The 23,997-nt window shown below is 49.9% G+C and overlaps 8 protein-coding genes across 8 annotated transcripts; 5 read left to right on the top strand and 3 right to left on the bottom strand.

Annotated features, from left to right (window-relative positions):
• The first annotated feature begins 228 nt into the window (after nucleotides 1–228).
• BGZ61DRAFT_447429 (IucC family-domain-containing protein) lies at nucleotides 229–2,143 on the top strand. Its single transcript, XM_046245338.1, has one exon. The coding sequence runs from the start codon at nucleotides 491–493 to the stop codon at nucleotides 2,051–2,053; it is 1,563 nt and encodes a 520-aa protein (XP_046106611.1). The 5' UTR covers nucleotides 229–490; the 3' UTR covers nucleotides 2,054–2,143.
• Nucleotides 2,144–2,581: 438 nt separating this feature from the next.
• BGZ61DRAFT_515988 (CHAT domain-containing protein) lies at nucleotides 2,582–5,075 on the top strand (the record flags this gene model as incomplete). The annotated part of the gene is made up of 3 exons (XM_046252278.1): nucleotides 2,582–2,967; nucleotides 3,061–3,630; nucleotides 3,956–5,075. The coding sequence occupies 3 exons, from the start codon at nucleotides 2,582–2,584 to the stop codon at nucleotides 5,073–5,075; spliced, it is 2,076 nt and encodes a 691-aa protein (XP_046106610.1).
• Nucleotides 5,076–6,358: 1,283 nt separating this feature from the next.
• On the top strand, nucleotides 6,359–8,800 carry BGZ61DRAFT_416094 (uncharacterized protein). The gene is made up of 5 exons (XM_046243376.1): nucleotides 6,359–6,605; nucleotides 6,728–6,828; nucleotides 6,913–7,675; nucleotides 7,730–8,439; nucleotides 8,518–8,800. The coding sequence occupies exons 1-5, from the start codon at nucleotides 6,540–6,542 to the stop codon at nucleotides 8,774–8,776; spliced, it is 1,899 nt and encodes a 632-aa protein (XP_046106609.1). The 5' UTR covers nucleotides 6,359–6,539; the 3' UTR covers nucleotides 8,777–8,800.
• A 440-nt stretch (nucleotides 8,801–9,240) lies between these two features.
• Nucleotides 9,241–10,496, bottom strand: BGZ61DRAFT_386182 (cellulase; the record flags this gene model as incomplete). The annotated part of the gene is made up of 2 exons (XM_046242740.1): nucleotides 9,241–10,086; nucleotides 10,140–10,496. 2 exons carry the CDS (start codon nucleotides 10,494–10,496, stop codon nucleotides 9,286–9,288), a joined length of 1,158 nt encoding a protein of 385 aa, XP_046106608.1. The 3' UTR covers nucleotides 9,241–9,285.
• Nucleotides 10,497–12,334: 1,838 nt separating this feature from the next.
• BGZ61DRAFT_416088 (uncharacterized protein) lies at nucleotides 12,335–13,376 on the top strand. Its single transcript, XM_046243375.1, has 2 exons — nucleotides 12,335–12,987; nucleotides 13,041–13,376. The coding sequence occupies exons 1-2, from the start codon at nucleotides 12,688–12,690 to the stop codon at nucleotides 13,233–13,235; spliced, it is 495 nt and encodes a 164-aa protein (XP_046106607.1). The 5' UTR covers nucleotides 12,335–12,687; the 3' UTR covers nucleotides 13,236–13,376.
• Nucleotides 13,377–13,790: 414 nt separating this feature from the next.
• Nucleotides 13,791–16,282, bottom strand: BGZ61DRAFT_530280 (uncharacterized protein; the record flags this gene model as incomplete). Its single annotated transcript, XM_046253541.1, has 6 exons — nucleotides 13,791–14,811; nucleotides 14,859–14,953; nucleotides 15,009–15,323; nucleotides 15,374–15,787; nucleotides 15,837–15,992; nucleotides 16,049–16,282. The coding sequence occupies 6 exons, from the start codon at nucleotides 16,280–16,282 to the stop codon at nucleotides 13,791–13,793; spliced, it is 2,235 nt and encodes a 744-aa protein (XP_046106606.1).
• Nucleotides 16,283–20,914: 4,632 nt separating this feature from the next.
• On the top strand, nucleotides 20,915–21,658 carry BGZ61DRAFT_492241 (uncharacterized protein; the record flags this gene model as incomplete). Its single annotated transcript, XM_046250530.1, has 1 exon — nucleotides 20,915–21,658. One exon carries the CDS (start codon nucleotides 20,915–20,917, stop codon nucleotides 21,656–21,658), a length of 744 nt encoding a protein of 247 aa, XP_046106605.1.
• A 169-nt stretch (nucleotides 21,659–21,827) lies between these two features.
• BGZ61DRAFT_195157 (S-adenosyl-L-methionine-dependent methyltransferase) lies at nucleotides 21,828–23,552 on the bottom strand. The gene is made up of 9 exons (XM_046237842.1): nucleotides 23,436–23,552; nucleotides 23,338–23,390; nucleotides 23,180–23,275; nucleotides 23,068–23,109; nucleotides 22,928–22,994; nucleotides 22,837–22,877; nucleotides 22,487–22,783; nucleotides 22,098–22,436; nucleotides 21,828–22,037 (listed from the first exon to the last, which is right to left on the bottom strand). The coding sequence occupies exons 1-9, from the start codon at nucleotides 23,469–23,471 to the stop codon at nucleotides 21,998–22,000; spliced, it is 1,011 nt and encodes a 336-aa protein (XP_046106604.1). The 5' UTR covers nucleotides 23,472–23,552; the 3' UTR covers nucleotides 21,828–21,997.
• Between the last annotated feature and the right edge of the window lie 445 nt (nucleotides 23,553–23,997).

The following is a 23,997-nucleotide window of genomic DNA, read 5'->3' as shown; positions in this document are numbered from 1 at the left end:
ACTAGCGATCGAATGTCGTACTACCACGTAGTACTGATTCTCAACAATTGGCTTTCATTTGCCGAGTTTTGTCTCTGACAAGCGGTAAGATCGGCAGTACACGTATGATTCAATAGTCTTGTACTCCCATTCCTTAAACAAGTTAGCCTAATGCAGGAGATAAGTAGTATTTACTAACAAGTTGATTGTTGATTGGTTGATTCCCTCGTTCATCATATTTTGTGGTGGAAAATCTCTCCACTTGTCCCACCACGTGTCGACTATCAAGAGCATCTCTACGAGAATGTCAATGTGAACTAAGGAATAAGCAAATAGCAAAGGTTGGCATGCAATCCCGCTTCTCTTAGGGAGTAGCTAAAGGTGCCAATTTTAGTATAAGTAATGCTCTGTCACCCTCCAATGCTAACTCCTTCAATGCCAACTCTGACCAGCGCCTATCAAGGCATGCTGGAGATTATTTTTTCCCCGATATATTATCCTGACCTCTGTCATGCACAAATCACGGGAAAGAAGTCAAGCTGAGCTTGCTTCACTCTCACGGGTAGCGGCCTGCCTGATAAATGAACGTCTCGTTACGTCCGACTTCACCAATGAAGCAATTGTGCTGTCATACTCGCACATAGAGGAGACGATCCGCGTCCATCTTACTCAGCCTCTCCAATTCCATGACGCCGTCCATGCGTCCGAACTTTCAGGCAAGGTTACTTACAACCAAGATGTGGTGTCAGATGGGGCACAGCTCATGCGTATATTTGGTACCTGGGCCAAGTTGGCGTCTGACAGAATCGACAGCATCTGCAGAGAGCTGGAAAACTCGGTCGACAACTTGGAGATATCATACCGACGCAATCGATCTCTCACCATTGACTCTCCCGCTATCGACTGGGAACAAGCAATCGTGGAAGGTCATGGAATGCATCCATGGCATAAGTGCAGATATCCCATGGTGGGCGACTTTGAGACGGCAAAAATTCACTTTGTGACTCTTACTCGAGACCAGATGACGGTTGTTGGAGACTACGATGAACGTATCCGCAAGATTGCCCTTGTCGATCAACCCGATGAAGGTCGCATTATTCTCCCCGTCCATGCTTTTCAACTGCCGAACGTCATGAAAGCCTTCCCCCAAGTCAAAATATTGCCCCAAACTATCACCGGTCGCCCGCAGAGCTCTGTACGAACCATCTCTGTCCCCGATCCCGACTTCTGCATCAAAGTGCCACTTGCCATCAAAATCACGTCGATTGTACGAACTATCCGACCATGGGCGATCACCATCGGTTATCGAATGGAGCCAATCTTGCAAGTAATCGAAAAAGCAGCTGAAACCTTCGGTGGCTCTTTGCGTGTTGTCCGCGAATACGGAGCAGCCGCATCTTCAAGCGAACACTTAGGTTGTATCATTCGCCAAAGCACGGAGTCTATCGCAGCCGAAACAGGGGATAGGATCATTGTTTGTGCTGCACTAGCCGAACATATCCAAGATATCTGGCGGGATGAGACTACCGAAAGTAAGCTGGAGCTGTTGCGCGAGTTCTGCAGCCATCTATTCCGTGCTGTACTGCCCTCTGTCCTGCTGCATGGCTTCGCTCTACAGGCCCATATGCAAAATCTCCTCATCCGACTAGACCCAGTCTCACGGGCGATTCGAGGGTTCCTTGTTCGGGATTTAGGCTCATTTCGGGTACATGGGGAGACGTTCTCGAAGTCGACCTCGCTAGACGTCGATACCTCCTGGGTCTTGACAAAGTCAGATTCACTAGAAAAGGTGTACCAGTACATTCACAGTGTGATTCATGGCGATGTCGCTTCCATGATCCGCGCTCTGAAGGTAGGCATATCGGGATGGAGAATTGCCCGGCGCGAGTTAGAAAGAGTAATTCCGGTTGAGAACGAGCTGGCTCGCCAGACATGGTTGGATAGTCCGGTTTGTACGTCCCGAGCTCATCTCTCGATGCAGCTGTTTGGTGTGGAGCGGGAATGCCAAGTGACGACTATTCCAAATCGCTTCTACCATTGCTCACAATATGAAGAAGTATCCTTAGCTGTTTAGTTAGAATTTCTTCTATCAACGAGGGAACCAAATGCCGATGTAATGTTTGCCGACATCATGTTTGCGTACTTTTCAATTTAAATGTTTAACGTCACCTGATGCCATCTGTCGATAAATGCCTCACCCATACCATTAATAGTGATCGTCTGACACAACTCACGGATCTATGTCTCCCTTGGTGCGATCTCTCTCTTTTTGTATTCAGCTCTCATCCACTGCGGCTTGAATAACTTCTATTACTATTGTGCGAGTGTGTTTCTTCGTCTCATTGCTCCAGCATAAACCGGGCTCGTTTCCCTCTGTTCCTCATTTTGCCTCTCACCGCGCCGCAGTGGCCGCAATTTCTCACCTCTGTCTTCGTCGAAGCACTCGGGAGGCTTCACCGCTGCCTTATTGCCGGAAATCATTGCCGTCGCAAAATCCGAGAGGTGACATCAAATTCTATAGTTGGAGAGCCTCATCTAGTCGCGTGTCGTGTACCTATAACTCACATCGGGATTCCTGAAGATACATAGAGCAGAAAGGACAATGGAAACCCTTCGCAACAGGATTCAACAAGGTCGGAGGGAGCCAAGTCTAGTATCAGAAGGCGCTCCCGACCGAGCATATCAACTTGAGAGTTTGGGCGATGAATGCTTGAACAAATACGAAGCAAACGGAGATGTTCTAGATCTTGAGGAAGCAATCCGTCTATACCAAGAATCTCTCAATCTCATACCAGATGATCAGTCAGACCGGTCACGTCGACTTGGCAGTCTGGGGCATGGGTATGAAACCAGAGGAAACAGAACAGGGGCAATTTCCGATTTTGAGATGGCAATTCAGCGATATCAAGAATCTCTCGATCTAACTACAGATGATCATCCAGAAAGGGCACATCAACTTGGACGTCTTGGAGATGGATACAGAAACAGGTACCTTACCGCAGGAGCAATGGCCGATCTGGAAACATCAATGCAACTATACTAAAATGCCCTCGATCTGACCTCAAATAATCACCAAGACAGGGCATTTCGAGTTCAAAGTCTTGGTACTGGATACCAAGAACGATACCGAAGAACAGAGGAAGTGTCAGATCTTGAAGCAGCAACCCAACAATTCCAAGACGCCCTCGACCTGATACCGAATAACCATCCAGATCGAGCCCATTGCGTTTACAGCCTTGGGGGTGCATATTTAGATCTCTACCGAATAGCTAGAACGATGGATGACCTTGAAACTGCAACTGAGCATTTACAAGAAGCACTCAATCTAACACCGGACGACGATAGAGACCGGGCACGACAACTTAAGAATCTTGGAGATGCATACAGAGAGAAATACCACATGACCAGAGAAACAAAGCACCTTGAAATCGCAATTCAATTGTCCCGAGAAGCCCTCGATCTCACACCTGACGACCACCCGGAGCGTGCACAACGGCTTCAAAGTCTCGGAATTCAATACCAAGATAAATATGAAGCATCAGACGAAACATCGGGTTTTGAGATGGCAATCCAACAATATGAACAGGCTCTTGCCCATTACTCGTCACCCGCAAGTGAGCGACTACCACCTGGTCAAGAATTGATGGGCTTGTATGCCGAAGCTGAGCTCTGGTTAAAGGCATACCGAGCCTCCAACACAACCATGTCTCTTATCCCACTACTTGCGAATCGTTCTCTTGAGACTTCAGACAAACAATATTTCCTAAGCGAAGTTTCAAACATTGCTTCTGACGCGACAGCAATCGCACTCATGGCTGGGGAAAAGACTTGATGCAATCCAATTTCTTGAACTTGGTCGCGGGGTGATGATAGAGTCTTTGAACGAAACCAGTGACGACATCTCCATGCTTCAAGAAAAGCATCCATTGTTAGCAGAGACATTCGTTCAACCTTGAGGCCGACTCAACGCTCCCAGGGCGTTGATGCAACCTCATGCCAATCAATTTCACGATGCTGGCCAGAAACTGGAAACAACAATCCAGGCCATACGGGAACTGCCCGGGTTTGATCGATTTCTTTTGCCACCATCTGAGGATGAACTGACGGCAATTGCAAGCGAGGGGCCAATTGTTTTGGTCAATGTGAGCTACTACCGCTGCGATGCGTTGATCATTGAGAAGGGTGGGCTCAGGACTTTGCCCCTCTCAAGTTTGACGAGACGTGAGGTTGAAGCTCGCGCAATGAGCATAAACAAGACGGATGAGGAATTACTTGAGTGGCTATGGAAAACCATCGGCAATCCAATATTATCCGCATTGGGATTCACAAAACCGCCAACTGAAGGCAACTGGCCTCGTATATGGTGGATCCCTACCGGGCCTCTATGCACGTTTCCAATCCATGCGGCAGGGTACCATTCCAACAATTCGACCGAGACCATCCTAGACAGGGTGATCTCATCCTATAATTGTTCTGTCAGAGTGCTCATCTCCAGTCGCCAAAATCGCTCTCAGATGAGAGTTCATAATTCACAAAGGGCTGTTCTTGTGGGCATGCAAGAGCTCCAATATGCGCCACAAGAGATTGACAAGATAGAGGGCCTTTGCAACTCTATGAATTTACACGCAATCAGGCCGAGGCCCTACCGGAACGATGTCTTGTCTGCTTTGAATGACTGCAAGATCTTCCATTTCGCCGGCCATGGGCAGTCCAACCAGTCAGATCCATCAGAAAGCTCCCTACTCCTTAGTGACGGATCGTTAACAGTAGCGAGTCTTTTTGAATCAAACCTTCAAAACCAAGGACCATATCTAGCCTATCTCTCTGCGTGTGGCACAGGTCAAACGAGACGTAAGGAACTCGTGGACGAAGGGCTACATCTGATTGGTGCTTGTCAGCTTGCTGGTTTCCAGAATGTCATAGGCACTTTGTGGGAGGTGAACGACAGTTCTTGCGTGGATGTAGCAGTCGGAACGTATGAGTGGATCAAAGGCCAAGATATGCGTGATGAATCTGTCAGTGAGGGACTTCATCACGCTATTAGGAATCTCAGGGGCCAATGGATCTTGGAAAATACCGTGGGGGGGTACGTCTGAGCGGGGGATTGGAGACAGGGACGGCAAAAACGGCCAACCAATTGTCAAACAACCGCATTTGGGGCAAGGCAAGGAGAGAGCATCAAGGGATGCTGTGTTGTGCGAAGATCCTCCACTCCATTGGGTACCATACGTTCACTTTGGGGTATAGATTACGAAGCATATCTAGTCAGAGAGTCCAGTGCAGCTTATTAAGGTAAAAGCAAGTTGGGGTTTCGATTTCGTACTTGCGATAGCGCAGAGGTACGAAAATAGGAAGTGTAGGCTGGACCAGCAAGCAAAATTGAACACAACAAATATGTCCTGCCAATATCATGAGAACGACAAGATGCCAAGATACGTCTTATGAAATTCGGGTTAGTGCAAGGCTAAGTGTTAAGTCGCTTTCGAATCGTAAAATGTACTTGGTTGCGCGAAGACCAGTCCTCAAATCCTTTGCTATAAGCATGTTAGCAGGAGGATAATGCCATTGGCAGATGGTTAAAGTTGCAACATAAGTGGCAAATATGTTCCCAAACCGTCATTTAAGCTCTCTCATATAATCTAGAGAGCGCGTAGTACATATCTAAGGACACTTGGTGTCCAAGTGAAGGTTAAGTAGGAAGAAGTAGGATAATGGAAGAAGTAGATATAGAGGTTGATAAAAGCACAGAAAGGCCTTGAATCTTTTCTCGGCTTGACCTCTTCGAATGAAAAAATATTAATGGCACCGGATTTTCCGTCGAAGGCCTTGCTCTAATAGATAGTTACCATCTCGAGAACCCGGAATCCACGCATCTGTCCGAAGAATTTTCCAGAAACTGTGATAAAGCCTTCATAAGCCGAGCCAGGAAGATCCTCCGGCCCGTACATCTCCTGATCAGGTCACATAGAATTGAGTATGAGATGCTCGCTCTTCTCGAACTTGAGTTTCCAGCTGAGTGGGTAGATGAGATTCGAGTACCGCGAAACCCACGTGTTTGACATGTACGGAACTAGATCGTATGCAAGTCGCGCTGTGACGCAGTTGCGAACTGATAAATCGTATTATCTGGAATCGCAAGTATCCGCAGGTTCATGAATGAATGCTTCGCTAGATTGAGAGTTGCAAGATTCGATCCTCCTCATGACATTCCGCTTCACAACGCGGCAGTTGTAACATGGGTGATGTATGGGTGCCCCTTGCTAGTGTCTACCGAGGCTGGACGCTATTCCATATTTGGATTTTCGCCGCTGACTCAGGATTGCATTGGCCCGCGAGAGCCGGTGCAATTGTTCCAAGGGAGGACGTCTCTGTGACATTTCGCAATTCATCAACCCATTTGGCCTCATGTTGGGGATCTATCGGGGCTCAAGTCTTCCGGGAAACACCGATCTCGACACCCCACGCCCACTGTCTCTCTCCGTCTGTCACGAAATCGCCCGAGAGCCACACACCGGTGATAGGGGGACGCGACCTTCACTAACGCCTTGATATCCTTGATTATGTCGACGACATGGGCCCTTGGCATATCGAGAAAGCGAGCATGCGATTCTTGCTACAGGAGGAAGGCGCGTACTAGTTTATGTCTCTGTTAGCGTCTGGGAGTCAGCCGTGGGTTCTATCGACGACGACGCGGAACCCGTACACAGGGAATCAAGACATGAGTTGCTGATACCTTTGGTGCCAACAGATCCAGTGTGATTCAACCGACTCGGGTGCTCCCTGCAATTGGTGCCATCACCATGGCGATACCTGCACTTTCACCAGGCATAGGAAGAAGCCGAAAACTAGGTGAGTCCCCACCCATCTCATGCTTTACTTCATGTACAAAGTAACGGCATCTTTTCTAACAAGCGCACCACTCGCATCGTTCAGGAACAAGTTCAAGACTGCACAGAGCTTGTCTCAGCGACTTGAGCATATCGACAACGCTCTTGTCCAGGTAGCCACTCACCAGGACACCGAAGACCCTTCGGCGGCACCGAAGACGCCGAGGCCCACGCCCCCCGTGGCCATCCCGGGTTCACAGACAGGCATAAACGATCTACTGAGTCAGTGTGCTGACTCTCACCACATAACTGAGTTTTCCGGTCTGATAATTCCTGGCGGCTGTCCATACACATGCAATCCCTCGAGTCAGTTAGAACATGTCGGCTCCGAAGCTAGTATACCGACTCCCTTCGAGTGCGATCCGAAATGGCTGCGGTCTAAAATAGCAGACAAAGCCGCACTTTATTCTATGCAGCAGCGGCCGGTTTATGAGCCGAATCTGTCACCCTCACGTTTATTCACTTCGTTGGGAACCCTTAATGATCTTCCTAGCAAAGCTTCAGTCAAACAAGCGCTCAATACCTTTTCCGCTTCTGCGATAGGGCTTGTGTTTCCCCTAGTGGACCCTGTGTTGTTCGAAGGTACCATTACAAAAGCATTTGAACCGTGCGATGGAACCCCTTCGATGGACCGTACGAGCGCTAGAGCATGTGTCTTGGCCTTTCTCTCCGCTATGCACTTTCTGCAGGCGCACGCTGGCGTACTGCCTTCTGTGGACGGCCATATGTGTGCAGCCAAAGTATTTCACGCACTGTCAGATGTACTCGAGGATGTGAGCATAGTAACTCTTCAGACAATTCTGATGCTAGTAAGTACAAATGAGTCTTTGGAGCTGTGTTGAGCGACGTTAATGATGTTGAAGCATATTCACCAAACCTTTTCCGGCCGTCTGAAATCTGCCCTCCGGCTGCATTCGATTGCCTGCCGCCTTGTCATCGTTTTAGGTGGACACATGCACCAGCCTACCAAGTCACGTACCGCCGAACCAACTCTCGCGGACAGAGAAAATCACCAGCTACGGATGCTATTTTGGCAGTGCTACATTTTCGACAAGCAGATCATGATACGGACTCATCAGCCTCCCCTCATTCCTGATGACTATTGCGATCTTACACCGCCGGGTAATAATCACCTTCCATGTGACACTTACTTGAGTCACATCAAATCCAAGGCCTACCGGTTGCTGTACTCGGAGCAGGCTCGACAGAAATCAGATGCTGAACTTCTCTGCGCTATCCGAGAGCTAGATGCCGATCTCGAGGAGTGGCGGTCGTCTATCCCCCTTGACTTACGGCCTGCACTCTCACTCATCAATAAGTCCAGCGTTCGCCTTCCCAAATTGATGGCCCTGGTAATGATGCGTCACGTTTTCCTTTGTTTTGAATACCACCACCTCGTCATATTGATACACCAAGCCAGCAGAAGGTGTCGTCCTTTACACTTTGAACCAGGCATGGGATGCAAATACAGTCCGAGTGTTCAATCTAGTGCCACCATTGCTCTAGAAGCAAGCCGCTCGACTGTGATCTACTTAGATGCAGCGCTTCATAAACTTGAGAGCGGAACATTTTGGCAAGTTTACTTTACCTGGTTTCGTGTTTGACACGTTTATGGCAAGTGGCCTACAGTCAACTAATAAAACGATTATAGGTTGCTTTCGTTCTATCTAAGGACCGCTACCAAGGTGCTCTTTGTGAATATTCTCTCAGATCCTCTCAAGCCACAAGCAAAAAGTGATTTGGACCTTATGCGTTCAGCTGCTATTCTCATCAGAAATATGCCAGGATATAGTGCATCCAATAATGAAGCTGACTCTATGGAGAGCGTAGATAGTTTTGTGGATGAGCTGATACGCCTTGGAAATTGTGCCATCTTGAAAGGTGCACAGGAGAGGAACCAACTTATTTAGGAATAGGATAAACTTTGGGCAATAGATGTATAGTGAATTATATGTGTCGTCATAGTAAATGTAATCATCGTTTCGTTTGTCTACCATTTTGTAACCACCCCTAAGGAATCTTTATTACCCTATACCGTGTGTCGAATCCAAAGGGGAAAAGATTTTGGGAAAAGAAAGATGGTTGACTGAGGTTCTCTTGGATAATGGGAGGAGCTACCAGAAATCACCGGATCTTCTTCCACAAAATCTGCATGTCGTTGAACGTCTGTCCATTGACTCATGCAGCTCTATCAACCTCAACTGGAGTACAAGCTGGATACTAACTGTCTTGCAACCCATTTACACTTTTCTACGTTGCGAGTTCGGGGGTTAATTTACACTAATCACGGCTGCTTCCAGTCTCAGTGGCAATATAATGCACATTTTGCGTTCTTGACATGACAATCGATATATACATTCTGACTTGTCCAAGCGACACATCCTCACTCTCCCATCTTGCCTAAATAACTTCCCCATGCTCAAACATACGTCTTCAGAAGAGAATTGTAGTACTGGTAACCAGTCCCAGTGGGAGGCTCCAAGCTGAAGATGTAGTCCTGCCACCAAGGTCCGGCCGCCCACCACAGAGCACCCATCCACACGTCATCGTTTGCCTTAAGGTAGTCGAGGAGACCCTTCACGGCAGTCTGGCACTGAGAGTTTGCTCCACCCGCAAACTCGCCGAGAATGCCGACCTTGCCATTATCTCTCAGCCACTTTGTGGCCGCAGTAACCCGCTCAACGCCAATTGTTGTCGAAACACAGGTCGCAGAAGTACCAGAGCTGTCAGAGTCGAGATACTGATGCATCTCATACACTATCTTGTTCTCGGGATCCGTGAGCGCTTTCATGTTGTCGTTGACGGTGGGCCAGGACCATGCGCCGGACCATTGATTTCCCTCGACAAAGATATACTGCTTCGCACCCGCGGCGCGGATACCATTGATGGCCGCCTGGTTGAGGTTGAGCACGAGCGTCTGGTCCAACCCGTAATACTCATTGTTGGTGTCGAAGATAACGTGGTCGTTGCTCTTGAACTGGTTTGCAACGTTCTTCCACCACGTCTGGAAAGCAGCCGTGTCGGTGATGATGTTGCCAAAGAAGCGGCCATAGTTGTGTGGGTCAAGTACGGCCCAGCCGCCGCTACCGGTGATGTGGTTGACCACGTCAGTGAGGTTCTTGAGGTAAGCAGTGTTGTAATCGCCGGTCATAGTGTTAGGGGTAAGTCTCTCCATCCTGAACTGGACACGGAAGGTATTGTAGCCTTGAGTCCGTAGAGTCTGAAGACGTGTCAGTTCAGCACGGCCTGCAGTTGTAGCTTTGAGATACTCACATCAATTGTGGAAAGGCTCGGGAAGATGAAATGGGTACCCCATACTCCAGGCAAAGTCGCTTCTCCGAATTCTGCGCCAGCCTCGTTGGTTCCGAACCACCAGACACCATTATTGGTGGAAGCTGGTGGCTTGGAGGTTGTTGTGGAGGAGGCGGATTGGGTCACAGTCGACAGCGTGGTAGAAGGCGAGTTTGACGAAGGCAGACACTGGCTGTAGTAGGGGTTTGAGTAAGTGCATGTAAAACCGGCAACGCACGTCGTGGATCCGCTCCAGTTCTGTCCACCGCATTGTCCCCAGGCGCCGCTTTGAGCGAGGGCCGTGGTTGCAAGCGTACCGAGAGCGAGAAGGTGCCACATGATGATCAGTTCGTGCTGGTGAATTGCTAGAGTCACTGTTCTGAGCTAGATCATCGCACAGAGGTAAGGCATCGCAGCTTTATATGCCCGGTGCCGATACGCATATTGTCCTGGTCATGAGTGCCCGGTGGGTAGTTTGGGCCTGGGCACACCACGAATGGAGTCAAAGTGGCGTTATGTTGGATATCCATCGGATATTCGGGAGCTTGCCCGATTTTTCTAATATATTAAAATGGATCATAAATTCGGAGGGAGCCTTCCGATCGCTTCTCTATTCGGACCCGGGAGGGAAGACCCCGGGTTCTAGCCCGATGAGTAACGGGTTTTTCACCAGCTCATTTACCGGAGTTGCACGATCCGCGTCACAATTGATTAAGAGCCAAGAAATATATTTTATTGACAATAAAGCTAGTTCTACGGGCGGCAAGACGAAGCCTGTGGACCGTGATAGCGCCATCCCGGATTGAGTTGTAATCGGAGGTCCAGGTTCCGAAGATGCATTGGGGTTATAACTCTTCGAGTAAGCCCTTTAAGTAGTACTTGGAATGGAAATTGGCAAATATTTGAATGTCACGGACTCGCTTCTCGTCCCGCATGTCCCGGAAAGCGACGTGGAAATTGCTCGAAATTTGAAAGTGGTCTCATAAGGGAGTTTTCGACATTGACGCCAAGGCCTCAAGGGGATCGGGAGACCACCGCCGGTAGTAGCGCAACTTTGCCTCGTGCACCAGATGGTTTCTTTGATCTTGGAGAGCAAAATGCTCTTGATGACTTCTTGAAGGTTTAGGGTAGGATGGGGCTCAAGAAGGAGTAGTCAATTGATCGCGATGATCCAAGCCCGATACCGGAAAACATCTGAGGGAATTATGAAAGGTCAGGTAGATTTAATGTTTTAATCTGTGTAGCAGTAGAAATTTTAATAATCCTACCAAGGCACATTGGGTCTGCATGTCGTGATCATGAGAGCCACAGCCAGTTCTGAAACAGCGCCCTCAGTTGTGGCCAATAAGTGGTTCACACACGCGTAGCTACAAGTCAAGTCAAAATGAAAGCAATAACATGGATTTTTAAACGGGACCTTTTTTAGATACAAAATTCTGAGAGTTTCCATGTAGCTCTTAGGCAATTACGATTGGAGCGCAGGGCTTGATATCAAAATGCGGTCATCCGCTACCTGACTTACATTAACGATGTCAAGTCAGTCACTACAACCCGCTTTTCTTATCATCATCATCCGCGACGGAATACATAAATACGAGTAACTTCCTCAATCTCCGGACTTGGATGCCTTGCCGATCCAGTTCCAGACGGTGTGGAGCATGGGATTCAGATGATTTCCCAAGCCTGTCGTTCATGCATACAAATAAACCCAAAATTAGTTGTGATCGACTCTTCCTCCCTTTTCATTTGTGGATTTTCGTATGATACGTCCCGTCGGTGTCACCTTTGATACGTGACAGGTGGGAAGGAGAAGGGGAATTTGTTGGAAGAAACGATGAATAGCAGTTGTAAATAGCCAACTGTGGTGAAGCTAAGCGCCAGGGGGGAGATGAGACGGTTGGAAATACGGCCTAATCCTGTTTCGGGGAACAACTCGACAAGGAGCATCGTCAATTGGTGGTATCCAGCCCCACCAGGTTCAGACGTCTCGCCCTCGGTAAGATCGGCCGGGCTGAAACTGGGACAGAATGTAGCAGCCCAGCGAGCTGGTCGCCCATTTCGAGGCCGTTGCGGCATTGATTTCCCTTTCCAGTGAGGCGCTGAGTATCCAACGTGGTTAGAGGTACTCCGCGGTATCAGGCGACCTGCGTTTGCGGCAATTGCCACCCAGTGTCTTGGTCGCTTACCATCAGCTACGTCTCACTATTCCGGCTTGTATCGAATTCCGAGGCTCGCTAATGAATCAGGGCCATCGAGCTATGGAGCTGAACCGTCCACCCCCGGTCCAGCTGAGATCTACACCTCCCGTCTTGGAGACATGGGCCTAGAGCTGCCGACTATGAAAGCCAAGCGACGCCCAGCCTCAATCGGTTTTATCATCACTCCAATCACTCCAATCACACAATCACATTCCATTCTTTGACAGCTGCGCTGCATTCTTTCTTGCTCTTTTCAACGGTCTGCGACCTTCATTTACTACACTCACTCCACCCTCAATACCTAATCCACACCAAACCACCAAACATCCAACATGAAGTTCTCCATCGTCGCCCTCGGCCTTGTTGCCCTCGTCTCCGCCGCTCCTCTCAGCAAGCGCGCAGTCTTTTCCACCACCAGCTACAATGATCTCTCCATTAGCGGCGGAACTGCCGGAAACGCCCAGCAGGAGGCCCAGCAGAAGCTGGCCGGCCTGCCTAGCGACCTTACTACCGTCGAGAAGGCCGATTTGGACTTTCTCAACAGCGTGAACCAGATCGCCAACGACGCTGAGGATGAAGCTTTCAACCCCGCCATTGATGCGGCTTCGGGCGAGGACGCTGATGCTCTCCAGGTAAGACTGCCCGACAAACTATCCTTTACACCATGCTAACAGACTTCAAATAGCGCGGCAAGATCAAGAACAAGGTCCTCAAGCTCACTGCCACCATCCTGAAGCTCCAGGCCCAGCAGGCGCAGGGCGAGGATGTGGCCGATGACCTTGCCAAGGAGACGACCAAGCTCAACAACAACATTGCGCAGGACGTGGCGGAGGCCGGAAACGCTTCAACCTTCCTTGCCTTTGACGCCACCACCAGCTAGATCAAGCACCCCAGTGTTATTAGCTATCTCTAGCGGCAGGCGGTCCTCGGCTGGCACAGGGCCTACAGTTGACCGGCTTTCGTAAATATTGCCGGCTCAGCCCTTTGAGTAAATGCCTATTCATTAAAAGTTAATGTAAATAGGGGCTAAATATATTACTTCAAACATTGAATTGGTTTCGCTTGAATTTGTTGGGACGTGAATGTTGAAGGTGTATGGGTGAAGTCGCGAAACCCCATGTCGTTTCTCAGCACCGCCGCGAATCCCGGATAAACGTCCAGGTATTATAGCCACCTGCCAAGGCTCAAACATCTGAGATCCTGGCGTTTATAAAGAGTTTCGGATAGCCGGGATTTCTTCAGGGGTCCGCCTTAAGAAACCGGCAATTAAGAGAATTAGACCAGCAAAAACGAGTGCGATTAATATTCAATCAAGGGTTACGTTTAAAGCAGAGAAACTAGCTCTACCGTAGTAAATAAAAGCATCAGCTACGAATTGTACTTGGTGACTTTGTTGCACCCCCCTGCCTAGGTCACATCCTCCCCCAAGGCCTACCTAAGATGGAATCGGCGCACCGCCTGGCTTGCCTTGAGTGATCTCCGGGAGCGCCTCGTAATCACTGTAAACAGGCGGGAGCGTGGGTGCTGCAGCGTTGGCCTCCAGGGACAAGGCCTCCATGGCGAAATACCGCACACCACCCTCAGGAGCCGCCGTCTTCTTGACCTGGCGCGGGCGACCGACGCCGCGCAGCACCGAAATCTCCGTGTTGGGGAAGTTGGACGCATCCAGGACGGCGCCTCCGGACTGGACGAACCGCCATCGCAGGTGCAGCTTCAGGTAGTCCTCGACCTCGTTGAAGTTGGCGATGGGGTGGTCGTGGACGTGGTCCAGCGCGTGGTGCAGAAGCTCGATCGTCAGGGGCACTTGGCCGCACGACATGACGCCTGCGTCGGACTGTTTCTTGCAGTTGCTGCACCCCGCTTCGGAGCTGCGCACGCCGCCGCCGAAAGTGTAGATACGGCCGACCAGGTTCTGGGGCTCGTAGTGCGTCTTGGGCTGGTTCTCAGGTCCACCGAGGTAGAACTCGATGGTGTAGGAGCGGCCGTTCAAAGCGTACCGGTCATAGAGGACGTTGATGATGTAGTCCTTCCACGACTTGCTCTTCTCATCGGCATCATCGGGCGCGAGACCCTCAGGTGTTTCAACCTTCGGGGCTTCGCGGATGGCGTTGACGAGGTGCGCGGTGCTGGGGTATGTCGCGTTGATGTAGACTTGTAAGTCACTGATGAACTTCTGTTCGTCAAGTGTTCCGTCAGGCGCGAGAGCGTTCTGGGACAACTTCATCAGATCGTCATACTGGTAGCCCAGATCAGTCCAGTTGCGGCACAACTCAGCAGTCCAGACGTCCTTCGCGGGGTCTCCGTCTGTCTTGTTGTGGAACGGCTGCAAGAAGTCGGTTTTCTTGTCATCTTCCACGTTGGGATACTTGGCACCAGGGTTGGTCGGAGGCTCCTCCTGGTCAAACCAAAGATCCCAGTACAGGGATTGCCAGATGGCCAACAGACGGTCGATTTGACTACATCACTGTCAGAATGTACAAATAAACGATTGCGGGCGACTTACCAGTGATGAAGCCAGAAAATGGGATCAAAGGCCGCAACGGGCACGTCACTCATGTGGCCGACTCCAGTTTTGTAAGCGCTGCCTCCAGTGAGGTTCTAACCACGTAAGTTAGACGCAGTTTGCTAAACCTTGCGCAGAAGCATGACTTACATGGACGTTGTTGTGAATGTACTCCAGGGACATATAGCCCGTAGAGTTAGTGTGGCCTTCATTCCTCCATTTGGTGGAGGCGAACTGTCCCCATGTCGAGTTATACTCTGGGCAAAACATGCGATTGACGGAGTCCGCCAGATTTCCTGGGTTCTGTTTCAACCTGATGGTTGGGTCATCGGATTTCAGGAGATTAACACTTGAAAGGAAGGTGTTGGCTGTCCACGGATTGTTGATACCATCCAGACCCCTGAAGCCTGTCTTTTCGTTGTTCACGAAGATGCCGTATCGGCTGACACCTGTAGCCTGGCTCCACTTGAGTAGCGTTAGCACACGGTAAATTGTATCTGTCGTCGAAGACTTACGGGGATCCAATCTGTTTTCTTGGGGTTCTCGGGATCTGGGAGTTCCTTTACGTGCTCAACCGGGTCGTCGTTGATGTTCCACTTTGTCTTGCCCTCCGGCATCTGACCAAAAGGAAGGGGATCGCCATCTGCGTCCAGCTCGGGGTTATCAAAGCCCCACAAAGGGTTCGCGTAGCTCCCATTCGGAGGGTAGTACTCCTTCACCGCGGCCGGGGGGTAGATACGGACAGTCCCCTGCGTCAGAACCTCGGGATAAGCAAAGTCCTGGGTGTAGGTCTGCTTCCTAGCCCAGTCCCAGTATGGTAGGCGCCACTTCTCGGCTGCTGCGTACCAAACCTGCGCCTCGGAGTCGGGGAGCTTATGCTTATCCTGCCAGTGCTTGATGACATCCTTCATGTTGTTCCAGATGCATTGCTACGCTTCTTAGCCGGTGCACAAAGGAAGACGATGGTGTGCAACATACCTCGAAGAGCAACATGTACGGCCGGTGCCAGTTTGGAAAGTTGATACCGTTGTGGTTACAGTACCCTCCAAACGGCTGAGCTCCAGGGGGCTGCTCGCCGACGGGATCCGGCCTCGGTGGTGGAGCATTGTCCCAAACAGTCTCTGGGTATCCGTGCTTTGGCGGTGAATGAGTAGACTGTCCAACATGCACTTGTTTGAGGTGTCACTCACAATACCAGCGACCTGAAAGTAGGAAAGCTTCTCATCGACGGGCTTGGTCTTGAACCTCTCCAAGGCTAGGACGTAAAGGGTCCACTGCTTGCGAGTCTCTTTGTCCTTGGAACTCGCAAAGGCAGAGATCTCGTAGCGCAGGGGCAGGTTGGTGACGTAGGGGATCTTCTTGGTCTTGGTGACGGCATCCGCGGGTCTGGGAAGCCCCGTGATAGCATAAGTTCCATCCACCATGATGGCGTTGCAGATTGTCAAAGTTCAAGTCAAAGGTAAAGGTAGCTGTGTTGAGCCGGTCTGATACTTCCGTAGGTCCAAGGCCCCCCAGACCTTTATGTACACGTCTACCATCAAGCAGATGACGTTCAGCAACACACCGCAGCACACCGCAACACACCGCAATAGCTGACGTGTCGAGCTCGCTGCAATATGCAACAAGTTTATCAAAATAGGACTAGCTAAACGCCCGACGCTGGCCTCAAAAGAATAATGGATGCTGAGTTGAAACACAAACGTCAATGCCACTGGTGTATCAGTTGACCAAAACCCAGACCGACAGGACTACTGGCAATAGTATGTGATATAGCGTCAATAGTCGATGCAGACCCGATTGCAATTGGCAAGGCCAAAATGTGATGCGTGAGACCTGCATGGAGGAAGAGTCATAGCGTGGTCTAGATTAATCGCGGGGAAGCCGTAAAGCCCACCTACAGAGTGTTGACTTACTTATTTTACTTCCCCAACATATCCAAACGTTAGAAGTCAAAAATACTTGTATTATAGAAACGTGTAGGTATCCTACCAGCATATAATTCGCGCTCATTGAACCTATGCCATGCCTTGAACAATATGTGCGGGGCAGATACATCTGGGATTCGCTCTCTAATCATGACACGTGGATGTTGCGATACTCACACACTGGATACAAGCCATATCTAGTTAATATAAATTAAGCGTTACCCACAATCACCCCACTCCGATACTCTCCGATTGACTAGAAAGTATGCAGGGCGAAATATCGAATTCGTATCCTCAACGACTATCGGATTGTGGCGTAGCTGAAGCTGCATGGATGCGGATTTAGTGGATCAATCAGCTCACGACGTCTCTGAAGCACCTCTAAATTGGTTAGAGTGGCGACTTGGCGACTATCGACCACATCGCTTATGCTACAGGTTCAGAAAATGTGATAATAAATCTAATTCATCCTATCAACGCTCCAAGCCCGAAAAGGTGCTCGCTCTTGGAAGGCTTGTCACTCTCTTCGGTTCGCACATGCCATTATATCTTCTCAAAGGCGAAAAGCGCTGAATTGATATTTATATAGGTATACGGACATGGATGTTTTTCGGCGTCGTGTGGGTGTCATGCCAAAGCTTATTGTGACGGGCTGGTAGGGCATTTGAGCTAGTTGGTCGCTAGCTGAGATGTCTCGGAGATAAAAAGAGGAGGTGACCGCGGACAAAGCGGAGGAATCATTGCGTTTTCTGTTATTGAGATTTTCCCCTAGAAGTTAGAGAGACCCAGAGAGCTCGAGACTTATTGTGCGAGTCGATAAATGTATTGTTTTTATTTTTGAGAGATTTATTCGAGTCTATTCCCACCGACATCACGATCCTTCTCCAACCTCCGTCTGCCATCTAGTCAATTATCACGCTGCCGCAGACCCAATTAAAGCCTTATCAGCGGAACTTCCTGCAACCAACTCCATATTCTATTCCATGAGATGCTTTCCTATTTGAAGATATTAGTTACAGATCTATCCGACCTTATACGCATAGTCTGGTGTAGCCTCAGGCTGATCTTACAAGTCGCCTGTGCGACGATTTTCTGTGTATCTTCCTAAAGATAAGTTAATGAGTTGAGTGTTGGTTTTCGCCCTTTTCCAATGCTATATTATCATCTCTGCGGCCCTCAGATTACTTTCTGACCCCAGGGAAAGCGCGGATTCTGCCTCTGCTTTGTAGTTAAGAACAGTGGCCGCCTCGCAACTCTCAATCCACCTGCCTTCATCACGAATGAGGGAGAGGAGGCGCGGAACACATAATGGCCATTTAAATCGCCAAGTGGGGTCTTCTACATTATGCCCAAGTGTCTGACGATTTTGTCCAAGGATGTTGAATGATCCAGGTACAGAACATAGTAGTCGTTAACTGCATGCTCTCCTCTTGCACCAAGGCGGGTCTGGGGGGCCACTGAATAGGGTGAGGAAGCTGGCTAAGCGTAGAATAGAGGCATTCTTCATCGAAATGGTGTTTTCAGCAATCCAATACCTAATTGAAAGGAAGCTGATGTAATTAAGATAAATCTTAACACTAAGTTAAGAAAATAAATGAGCGCTTCACGCAACTCCCAGTGCATTTATGGGAAGGAGTACCCAAGAATACCTTGGAGAATAGGATTGATGCCTTGTATAGATTGACAGGGTGATGGGTGTAGTGCTAATCGTTTATCCCTTGTTTTCAACTACTGTGTGGCTTGGATTGAGCAACGCCAAAAAGAAAAGCCAAATATATTGACGCAGAGTGATGGCGAGTGAAGTAAACGGCATCTTCATTGTAAATTTAGAAATGCGATTTTTGTTATCAACCCAGTTATTCTTAGCAGCTGCTTACAGATGCGCTGTATAGGGTGAAACCAGGCGACTCGTGAAAGCTAACCTTCATCTCAGATTACTGTTACATGTCGTACACTTTGACACGGCATCTCGCATTTATATGCTGCCATGACTTGCTTTGACCACCCGCGCAGTGTCGAGCAGGTCAGCAATTTAGAGACGTGCCGTGTAGTTTCGTCACATTCGAGCAGTGGCTGTATTGCCGATGCCTCCGGTATCCTTATCTCTTCTTAGGCCCCGAAAGCGTTGAAGCCTCCGGAGTCTCCGAGCCCGGGGGTTTGTAAGGCCCCGAAGCCCCGTCGTATTCATCGACAATAGACAGATTTCTCTGCCGTCGATTACTTAGCTAGGAAGCGGTTTTTATCATTATGGTTTCATCTATTGACTGTGACGCCGCAGCTCGCTCGGAGTGATTCAACAAGGGTGTCGAATGTGGAAGGTAAGAGTATTTCTATTCGCACGTGTATGCACTGCAATTCGTTCATGAGTTTGCTTAAAGCTTGGTTGAATCAATGCACCTGGCCCAAACGCGAAGCTGGAGGGCACATTCGCAGGCCGGCGTCTTGCATGCTCAATAAAATCTGACAAAATAAACAAAGCAAAGCTCCACACTTTCAGGAAGATAAATACCGAGAATTTGTCTTATTCTTTGAAAATTGGCGACGTCGGGCAATTGGACGGATGAATAAGGTCCATCGACGAGGTCCACACCGGGAGACGGCCCCAGATAAAACGGCAGAATGCAGAAAGATCAACGACTGTCAATTAATTCCTTCGTCCATGTCCTTGGAGTAGTCAATTTAGGTTTTACGCATCATCCGTTAGGCCGTCGACTCCTTGGCGATTCCGCTTTCCGGGCCGTGGAGTGGATGCGAGCGGCTTGGCGCGTCTCGGCAGATTTGGCTGCAGCTTCACATACCGCTTTCGGGGATGCCGATGCTGGGACGGTCGGTGCGGGTGTTTAGTAGCATCGGCTTTGTTTTGGACGGGGCGTTGGTGCTCAAGGATTTGCATTTGCCGTGTTGATTTGTTTTGCTTTGTTGCGCGGTTAGGTGGCGTTGGGTTCTCAGCTGACATACAGCGCGTTGATTATGGTGGTGTGCGTCCTCACATCAGCATCATTTGAGGCCCGGATCTGCACCCGTGAAATGGGCACCTTTGTCCTCGAATACCAGCCGTCTGATTCCCGTTGGCGGACGTTTGGACCATCTCAGCGTGAAGAAATTCACCGCCTGAAGATGAATGACGATCTCGACAGGGCTGCTTTTGTCTAGTCAGCGGAACTCCACTCCATCCATCCCCCATTACTTCCAGGGTCCTGCAACGCCTTCAGCCCTGTCACACGAGCGCTACGGCGAGCCCATCAGCTCGTGGCGTCCGCCGTCTATCTATATACCGCCAAGCCAACAGCTTCTCGAAGAAGCCGTTCGTCTCTCGCCAGTTGACGCCCGCCGTCTTGCGTCACCCGCCGGGTTTCAACCCCCTGACGAGGTACGCGTAAGTGTGGGCTCGTTCCGCACAGGCGCCCTCGACGGATGCTCGGCGGTTGGGATATGGCGTATAATTGGCCCAGGACCCGATGACGAGGCGGAGACACGCATCCACCTGACGTGACGTTGGCCGTTCTTCTTGGTGGACACTCCCTTCGCCACAGGACGCGTAGCATTGTGGAGAGATGACCCTAGATAATCACACTGCGCAGCCAGCAAGGCCTCTCCAGCTTACTGCGTTCTACGTACCTCGTACAATGGAGTAGAGGCCGTCTCTCTGGTAGGTGCATCTCACAGCCTGCCAAAAGCTTGCTATATTTGGACCGCTGCTACCACGTACATCCACTGTACGGCTGAAGCCGAGAGACAGAATTGGCTCATTTTTATGCGGAATGCGTGCGTGATGGCTCAGCCCCATGTTCCTGCTGTCAAGCCCTTGCGTCAAGGCTGATTTTTCAAGCTGATTGTTTTGTCGACGTCTTTATTTATTCCCATCGCTCCCACTTCTGGGGACAAAAAAAGAACAACTGACTTGTGGAGATTTCTTTTTTGAGACGGCCCTTTGGATATTCTGCACCTTGAATCTGTGTGTGCACCTTCACGCTCGTTACCCTTACGCCCTCACGAACCCGCCTGTAACATTTCTCTCGTCATCTTCCACGAACTTTATCGCCCGGTATTTTTCATTGTCGGATCCTCCGGGTTAACGCACCAAACATGGATCTTTTGCGCATTTTGACCGCCCTCTTCACCATGATCGCCATGGCCGCTGCCGAAGGAAAATTCGTCCTGCGCCGTCGCGAGGGCTTCGGTAACGAGAAGCGCGCATCGGCCAGCAGTGCATCAGACGCCGAAAGCTCCGCCGCAAGTGACACGGCGGCGGATGCTTCATCTACGGCGACGGAATCGTCGGCGGAATCAACGGAAGCTGCGTCATCGACGGAAGACGCATCGTCAACAGAGGCTGCATCGTCCACCGAGGCTTCATCTTCATCTTCATCTGCGGCAGCCTCAACTACCGATGTCACAACTACAGACGCATCAACGACCGACGCATCGTCAACAGACACTTCATCTGCTTCAGCTACGACAGGCGCCTCATCCACGGACACCACAGCCACTTCGACTGCTACCGGTTCCATCCTGTCTGGAACTCACTGCTTCAGCACCAGCAAGAAGTCCACCAGCGTTTGCCCCGTAACGACCAGCAGCGGCCACACAGTCACGGCCAGCGACTGCACCTCGACTTACGTGCTCACCAGCACGTGCTCTGACAACTTCGTTTGCACCACCGACTCGAGTGGTATCGACATCTGCATGGAGACCCGGACTATCCAAACTGGCGGCATTGTTGTTGCCATCGTTTTCGCCGTCGCCACATTTGTTGGATTCGCTGCCATCTGCTTCGCCAGTGCCAGGCAAGCCAAGCAGCAGAAGACCAGTGCCGTTAAGGCTGAGGCCAAGGCGCTGCTAAGGAAGCAGACGGTTCTGGAGCGAGCCAGGTAGACTAGGCGGCTATAATTTGAAAAGATACCATGTTATGACCCTGATTCTGATGCCATGTTCATCTTGGGATTGAAGTGCCTGCCGTTTCAGTATTGCAAATTTATGACCAATTTTTCCTTATTCTGTATCAAGCGATAGAAAGTTGTTCTCCAGGATTCGAAATATATGCACATGTGGATAGCTTCAAAGCAAGACAAACACGATCCTGACGTGGGAAAGTGCAATTCTATGAATAGATCGCGAGTCCACCTGATCCAGGTTCTATTTCAGAAGTGGCCAGGACAAGCGATCGCTCAAGTATATCCCGCTATGTCGCCCTATCCTCCACATACCGACTTGTTAAGTAGATTTCTCTGGTTTTTGGCCGTACACCATATGCCTATAAAACATTCCGTTAGTCAAGACAAACCCATAAACTCCATTCACCGGTACCACTCACATATCGCTGCAGGTCAGATTCTTCGGGTTACGGATGGCATTGCGCATCTCGGCGACAAGCACCTGCACCTCCTCGAAGCTCCAGCCCAGGATCTGCCCGATGGGATACAAGGCGAAACCATCCAAACTCAAGTCCATGTAGAGCCCGACGTACTGCCCCTGCTTCTTGAGTTTCTGGTCTTTCGGCCACGCGCTGTGCGGAATGGTGAAGACTTTTTTGGTGATTTTGCCAAAGCCGGCTTCCGAGGCAAACTTCTCCATCATTCCATCGGTGCACCTGAAGGTGCGGCCTAGCTTGTCGCCAGCGTCGTAGAATAGCTGGGCCCATTTCTTGAACGTCCTAGTCCGGCATCAGCGCTTGTATCTGCATTTAGACACAATCATTCTCACTCGTTCTCTTTTGTGCAAGTCGGGTTGTTGCAGCGTAGTTGGATGTCAGGCTCAATGTGCTGGAACCAGCCGCCGGGTTTCAGAAACGCAAACATTTGACGGTATAGCTTTTCCCAGTCCTCGATGGCCCCGTGCATGTAACGAACATGGATGAAGTCGAAAGACTCTGGCTCAAACGTCCAGTCCAACTGAGCATCATCAATCTGGAATGAGACATTCGGGGGCACCCAGGATGGCTGCATTGGGGAAATATCGATACCAGTGACTGCAGCTGAGGGAAACTTATCTCCCATGTCACTGTGTTGCACGCGTTAGAAACACCGGAGGACAGGTGTCACTGCCATACTTACATCGCCCAAATGCCTGTTCCCGTGCCAACATCCAAGATGCGCTGCTTCCGAGTTTAGTTCAAATCAAATGCTAGGGAGTAAGTGATCCGACCTGGGGATTGTCGCCAATAGGGGCGGCGTATAATTCGTCATCCAGCATCATGGTGAGCCATTGATGTCTATGAGCAATAATGGTCAGAATTTGCAGACAGAATCACCGGATCTCCCGGAAACACGAGAAAGAGCCCATACGCGACATCAAAAGCCTCTATGTGCTTTTCATCATTGGGCGCCCTGTTGATAGAGTAAGCACTACTGAACCACCGCATCATCGTGCCATTTAGATGAGCTGGGGCGCAGATACCAGTATTCAGTTGACTTGGAAGCCTGGTAGGTTCTTCCTTGCACGGTTCGATATTCCCAAATACTGGATGAAAGGGATGCAGTTGATTCGCGAACACTAAGCAGACGTAACATCATGTTAGAGACCGTGAGCGCAAAGCTGATGGGCGCTAAGCTTGCCTTTCCTCATCGCCGGTAGAAACATTGTCATCTGCGCTAACTACGGCAGGGTCCTGGACTTGTTAGTTCTGGATACAGCTAGAGCTAGGTTGGCTTACAATCTCGATCCCTGGTTGCTGATTCTGCTCCGCCATGTTGACAAATGGGACTGTTCCTTGAGGCCTCACGACGTGAAGGATTGAGGGCGAGGCAAAGATGATGCGGGGATACAACCATTTACCTCACCGACATGGTTCGTTAAGCGCCAGCCAGTGGGTCGTTGACACGTTGTGCCAAGACAACCCCTGGGATATGCTCTTGGTCACCTCTTTGTCATCCCAAACCCCTCATTCCTTTAACCCAGTACCAGTATCTATTAGGACATGGACTTGGACGAACAGGGCCTATGTATTTCAAATTACAGAACCAGATACCTAGAGGCATTTCAGGGTTTCAACAGCCTGCGTTCCTGCGTATAGTTGCCATCGACGAAATGAGGATGCGAGTATCCACCATGTGTCAGTTTCGGTGCCAGAACCCAGCTTTGTACCTCCTTGTTACTAGGCTACGATATTCTTACGCTGTATAATAATACCCGCAGGCCGGTTGAACCGCAGCCTTTACTTGTCACGTTTATATCTCTCGACTTTGGTTGTTCCATCAGCCAAACCTAAGACCCTC

The sequence above is a fragment of the Ilyonectria robusta genome, assembly GCF_021365365.1.
Source record: "Ilyonectria robusta strain PMI_751 chromosome Unknown BGZ61scaffold_6, whole genome shotgun sequence".
In the NCBI taxonomy this organism is placed as follows: domain Eukaryota; kingdom Fungi; phylum Ascomycota; class Sordariomycetes; order Hypocreales; family Nectriaceae; genus Ilyonectria; species Ilyonectria robusta.
Note: the sequence above shows the minus strand (reverse complement) of the source record. Positions and strands in the feature narration are given on the sequence as shown.

What these genes read in the sequence shown, in the direction of transcription:
- BGZ61DRAFT_195157 (XM_046237842.1), bottom strand. Translation starts at nt 23,471, where the DNA reads ATGGCGGAGCAGAATCAGCAACCAGGGATCGAGATT. An exon ending in CTATTGGCGACAATCCCCAG is followed by an intron (nt 22,878 to 22,927) that starts GTCGGATCACTT and finishes ACTCGGAAGCAG; the next exon opens with CGCATCTTGGATGTTGGCAC. An exon ending in GGAACAGGCATTTGGGCGAT is followed by an intron (nt 22,784 to 22,836) that starts GTAAGTATGGCA and finishes CGTGCAACACAG; the next exon opens with TGACATGGGAGATAAGTTTC.
- BGZ61DRAFT_416088 (XM_046243375.1), top strand. Translation starts at nt 12,688, where the DNA reads ATGAAGTTCTCCATCGTCGCCCTCGGCCTTGTTGCCCTCGTCTCCGCC. An exon ending in AGGACGCTGATGCTCTCCAG is followed by an intron (nt 12,988 to 13,040) that starts GTAAGACTGCCC and finishes GACTTCAAATAG; the next exon opens with CGCGGCAAGATCAAGAACAA.
- BGZ61DRAFT_447429 (XM_046245338.1), top strand. Translation starts at nt 491, where the DNA reads ATGCACAAATCACGGGAAAGAAGTCAAGCTGAGCTTGCTTCACTCTCA.
- BGZ61DRAFT_416094 (XM_046243376.1), top strand. Translation starts at nt 6,540, where the DNA reads ATGTCGACGACATGGGCCCTTGGCATATCGAGAAAGCGAGCATGCGAT. An exon ending in ATTCTTGCTACAGGAGGAAG is followed by an intron (nt 6,606 to 6,727) that starts GCGCGTACTAGT and finishes TGGTGCCAACAG; the next exon opens with ATCCAGTGTGATTCAACCGA. An exon ending in TTCAGACAATTCTGATGCTA is followed by an intron (nt 7,676 to 7,729) that starts GTAAGTACAAAT and finishes ATGATGTTGAAG; the next exon opens with CATATTCACCAAACCTTTTC.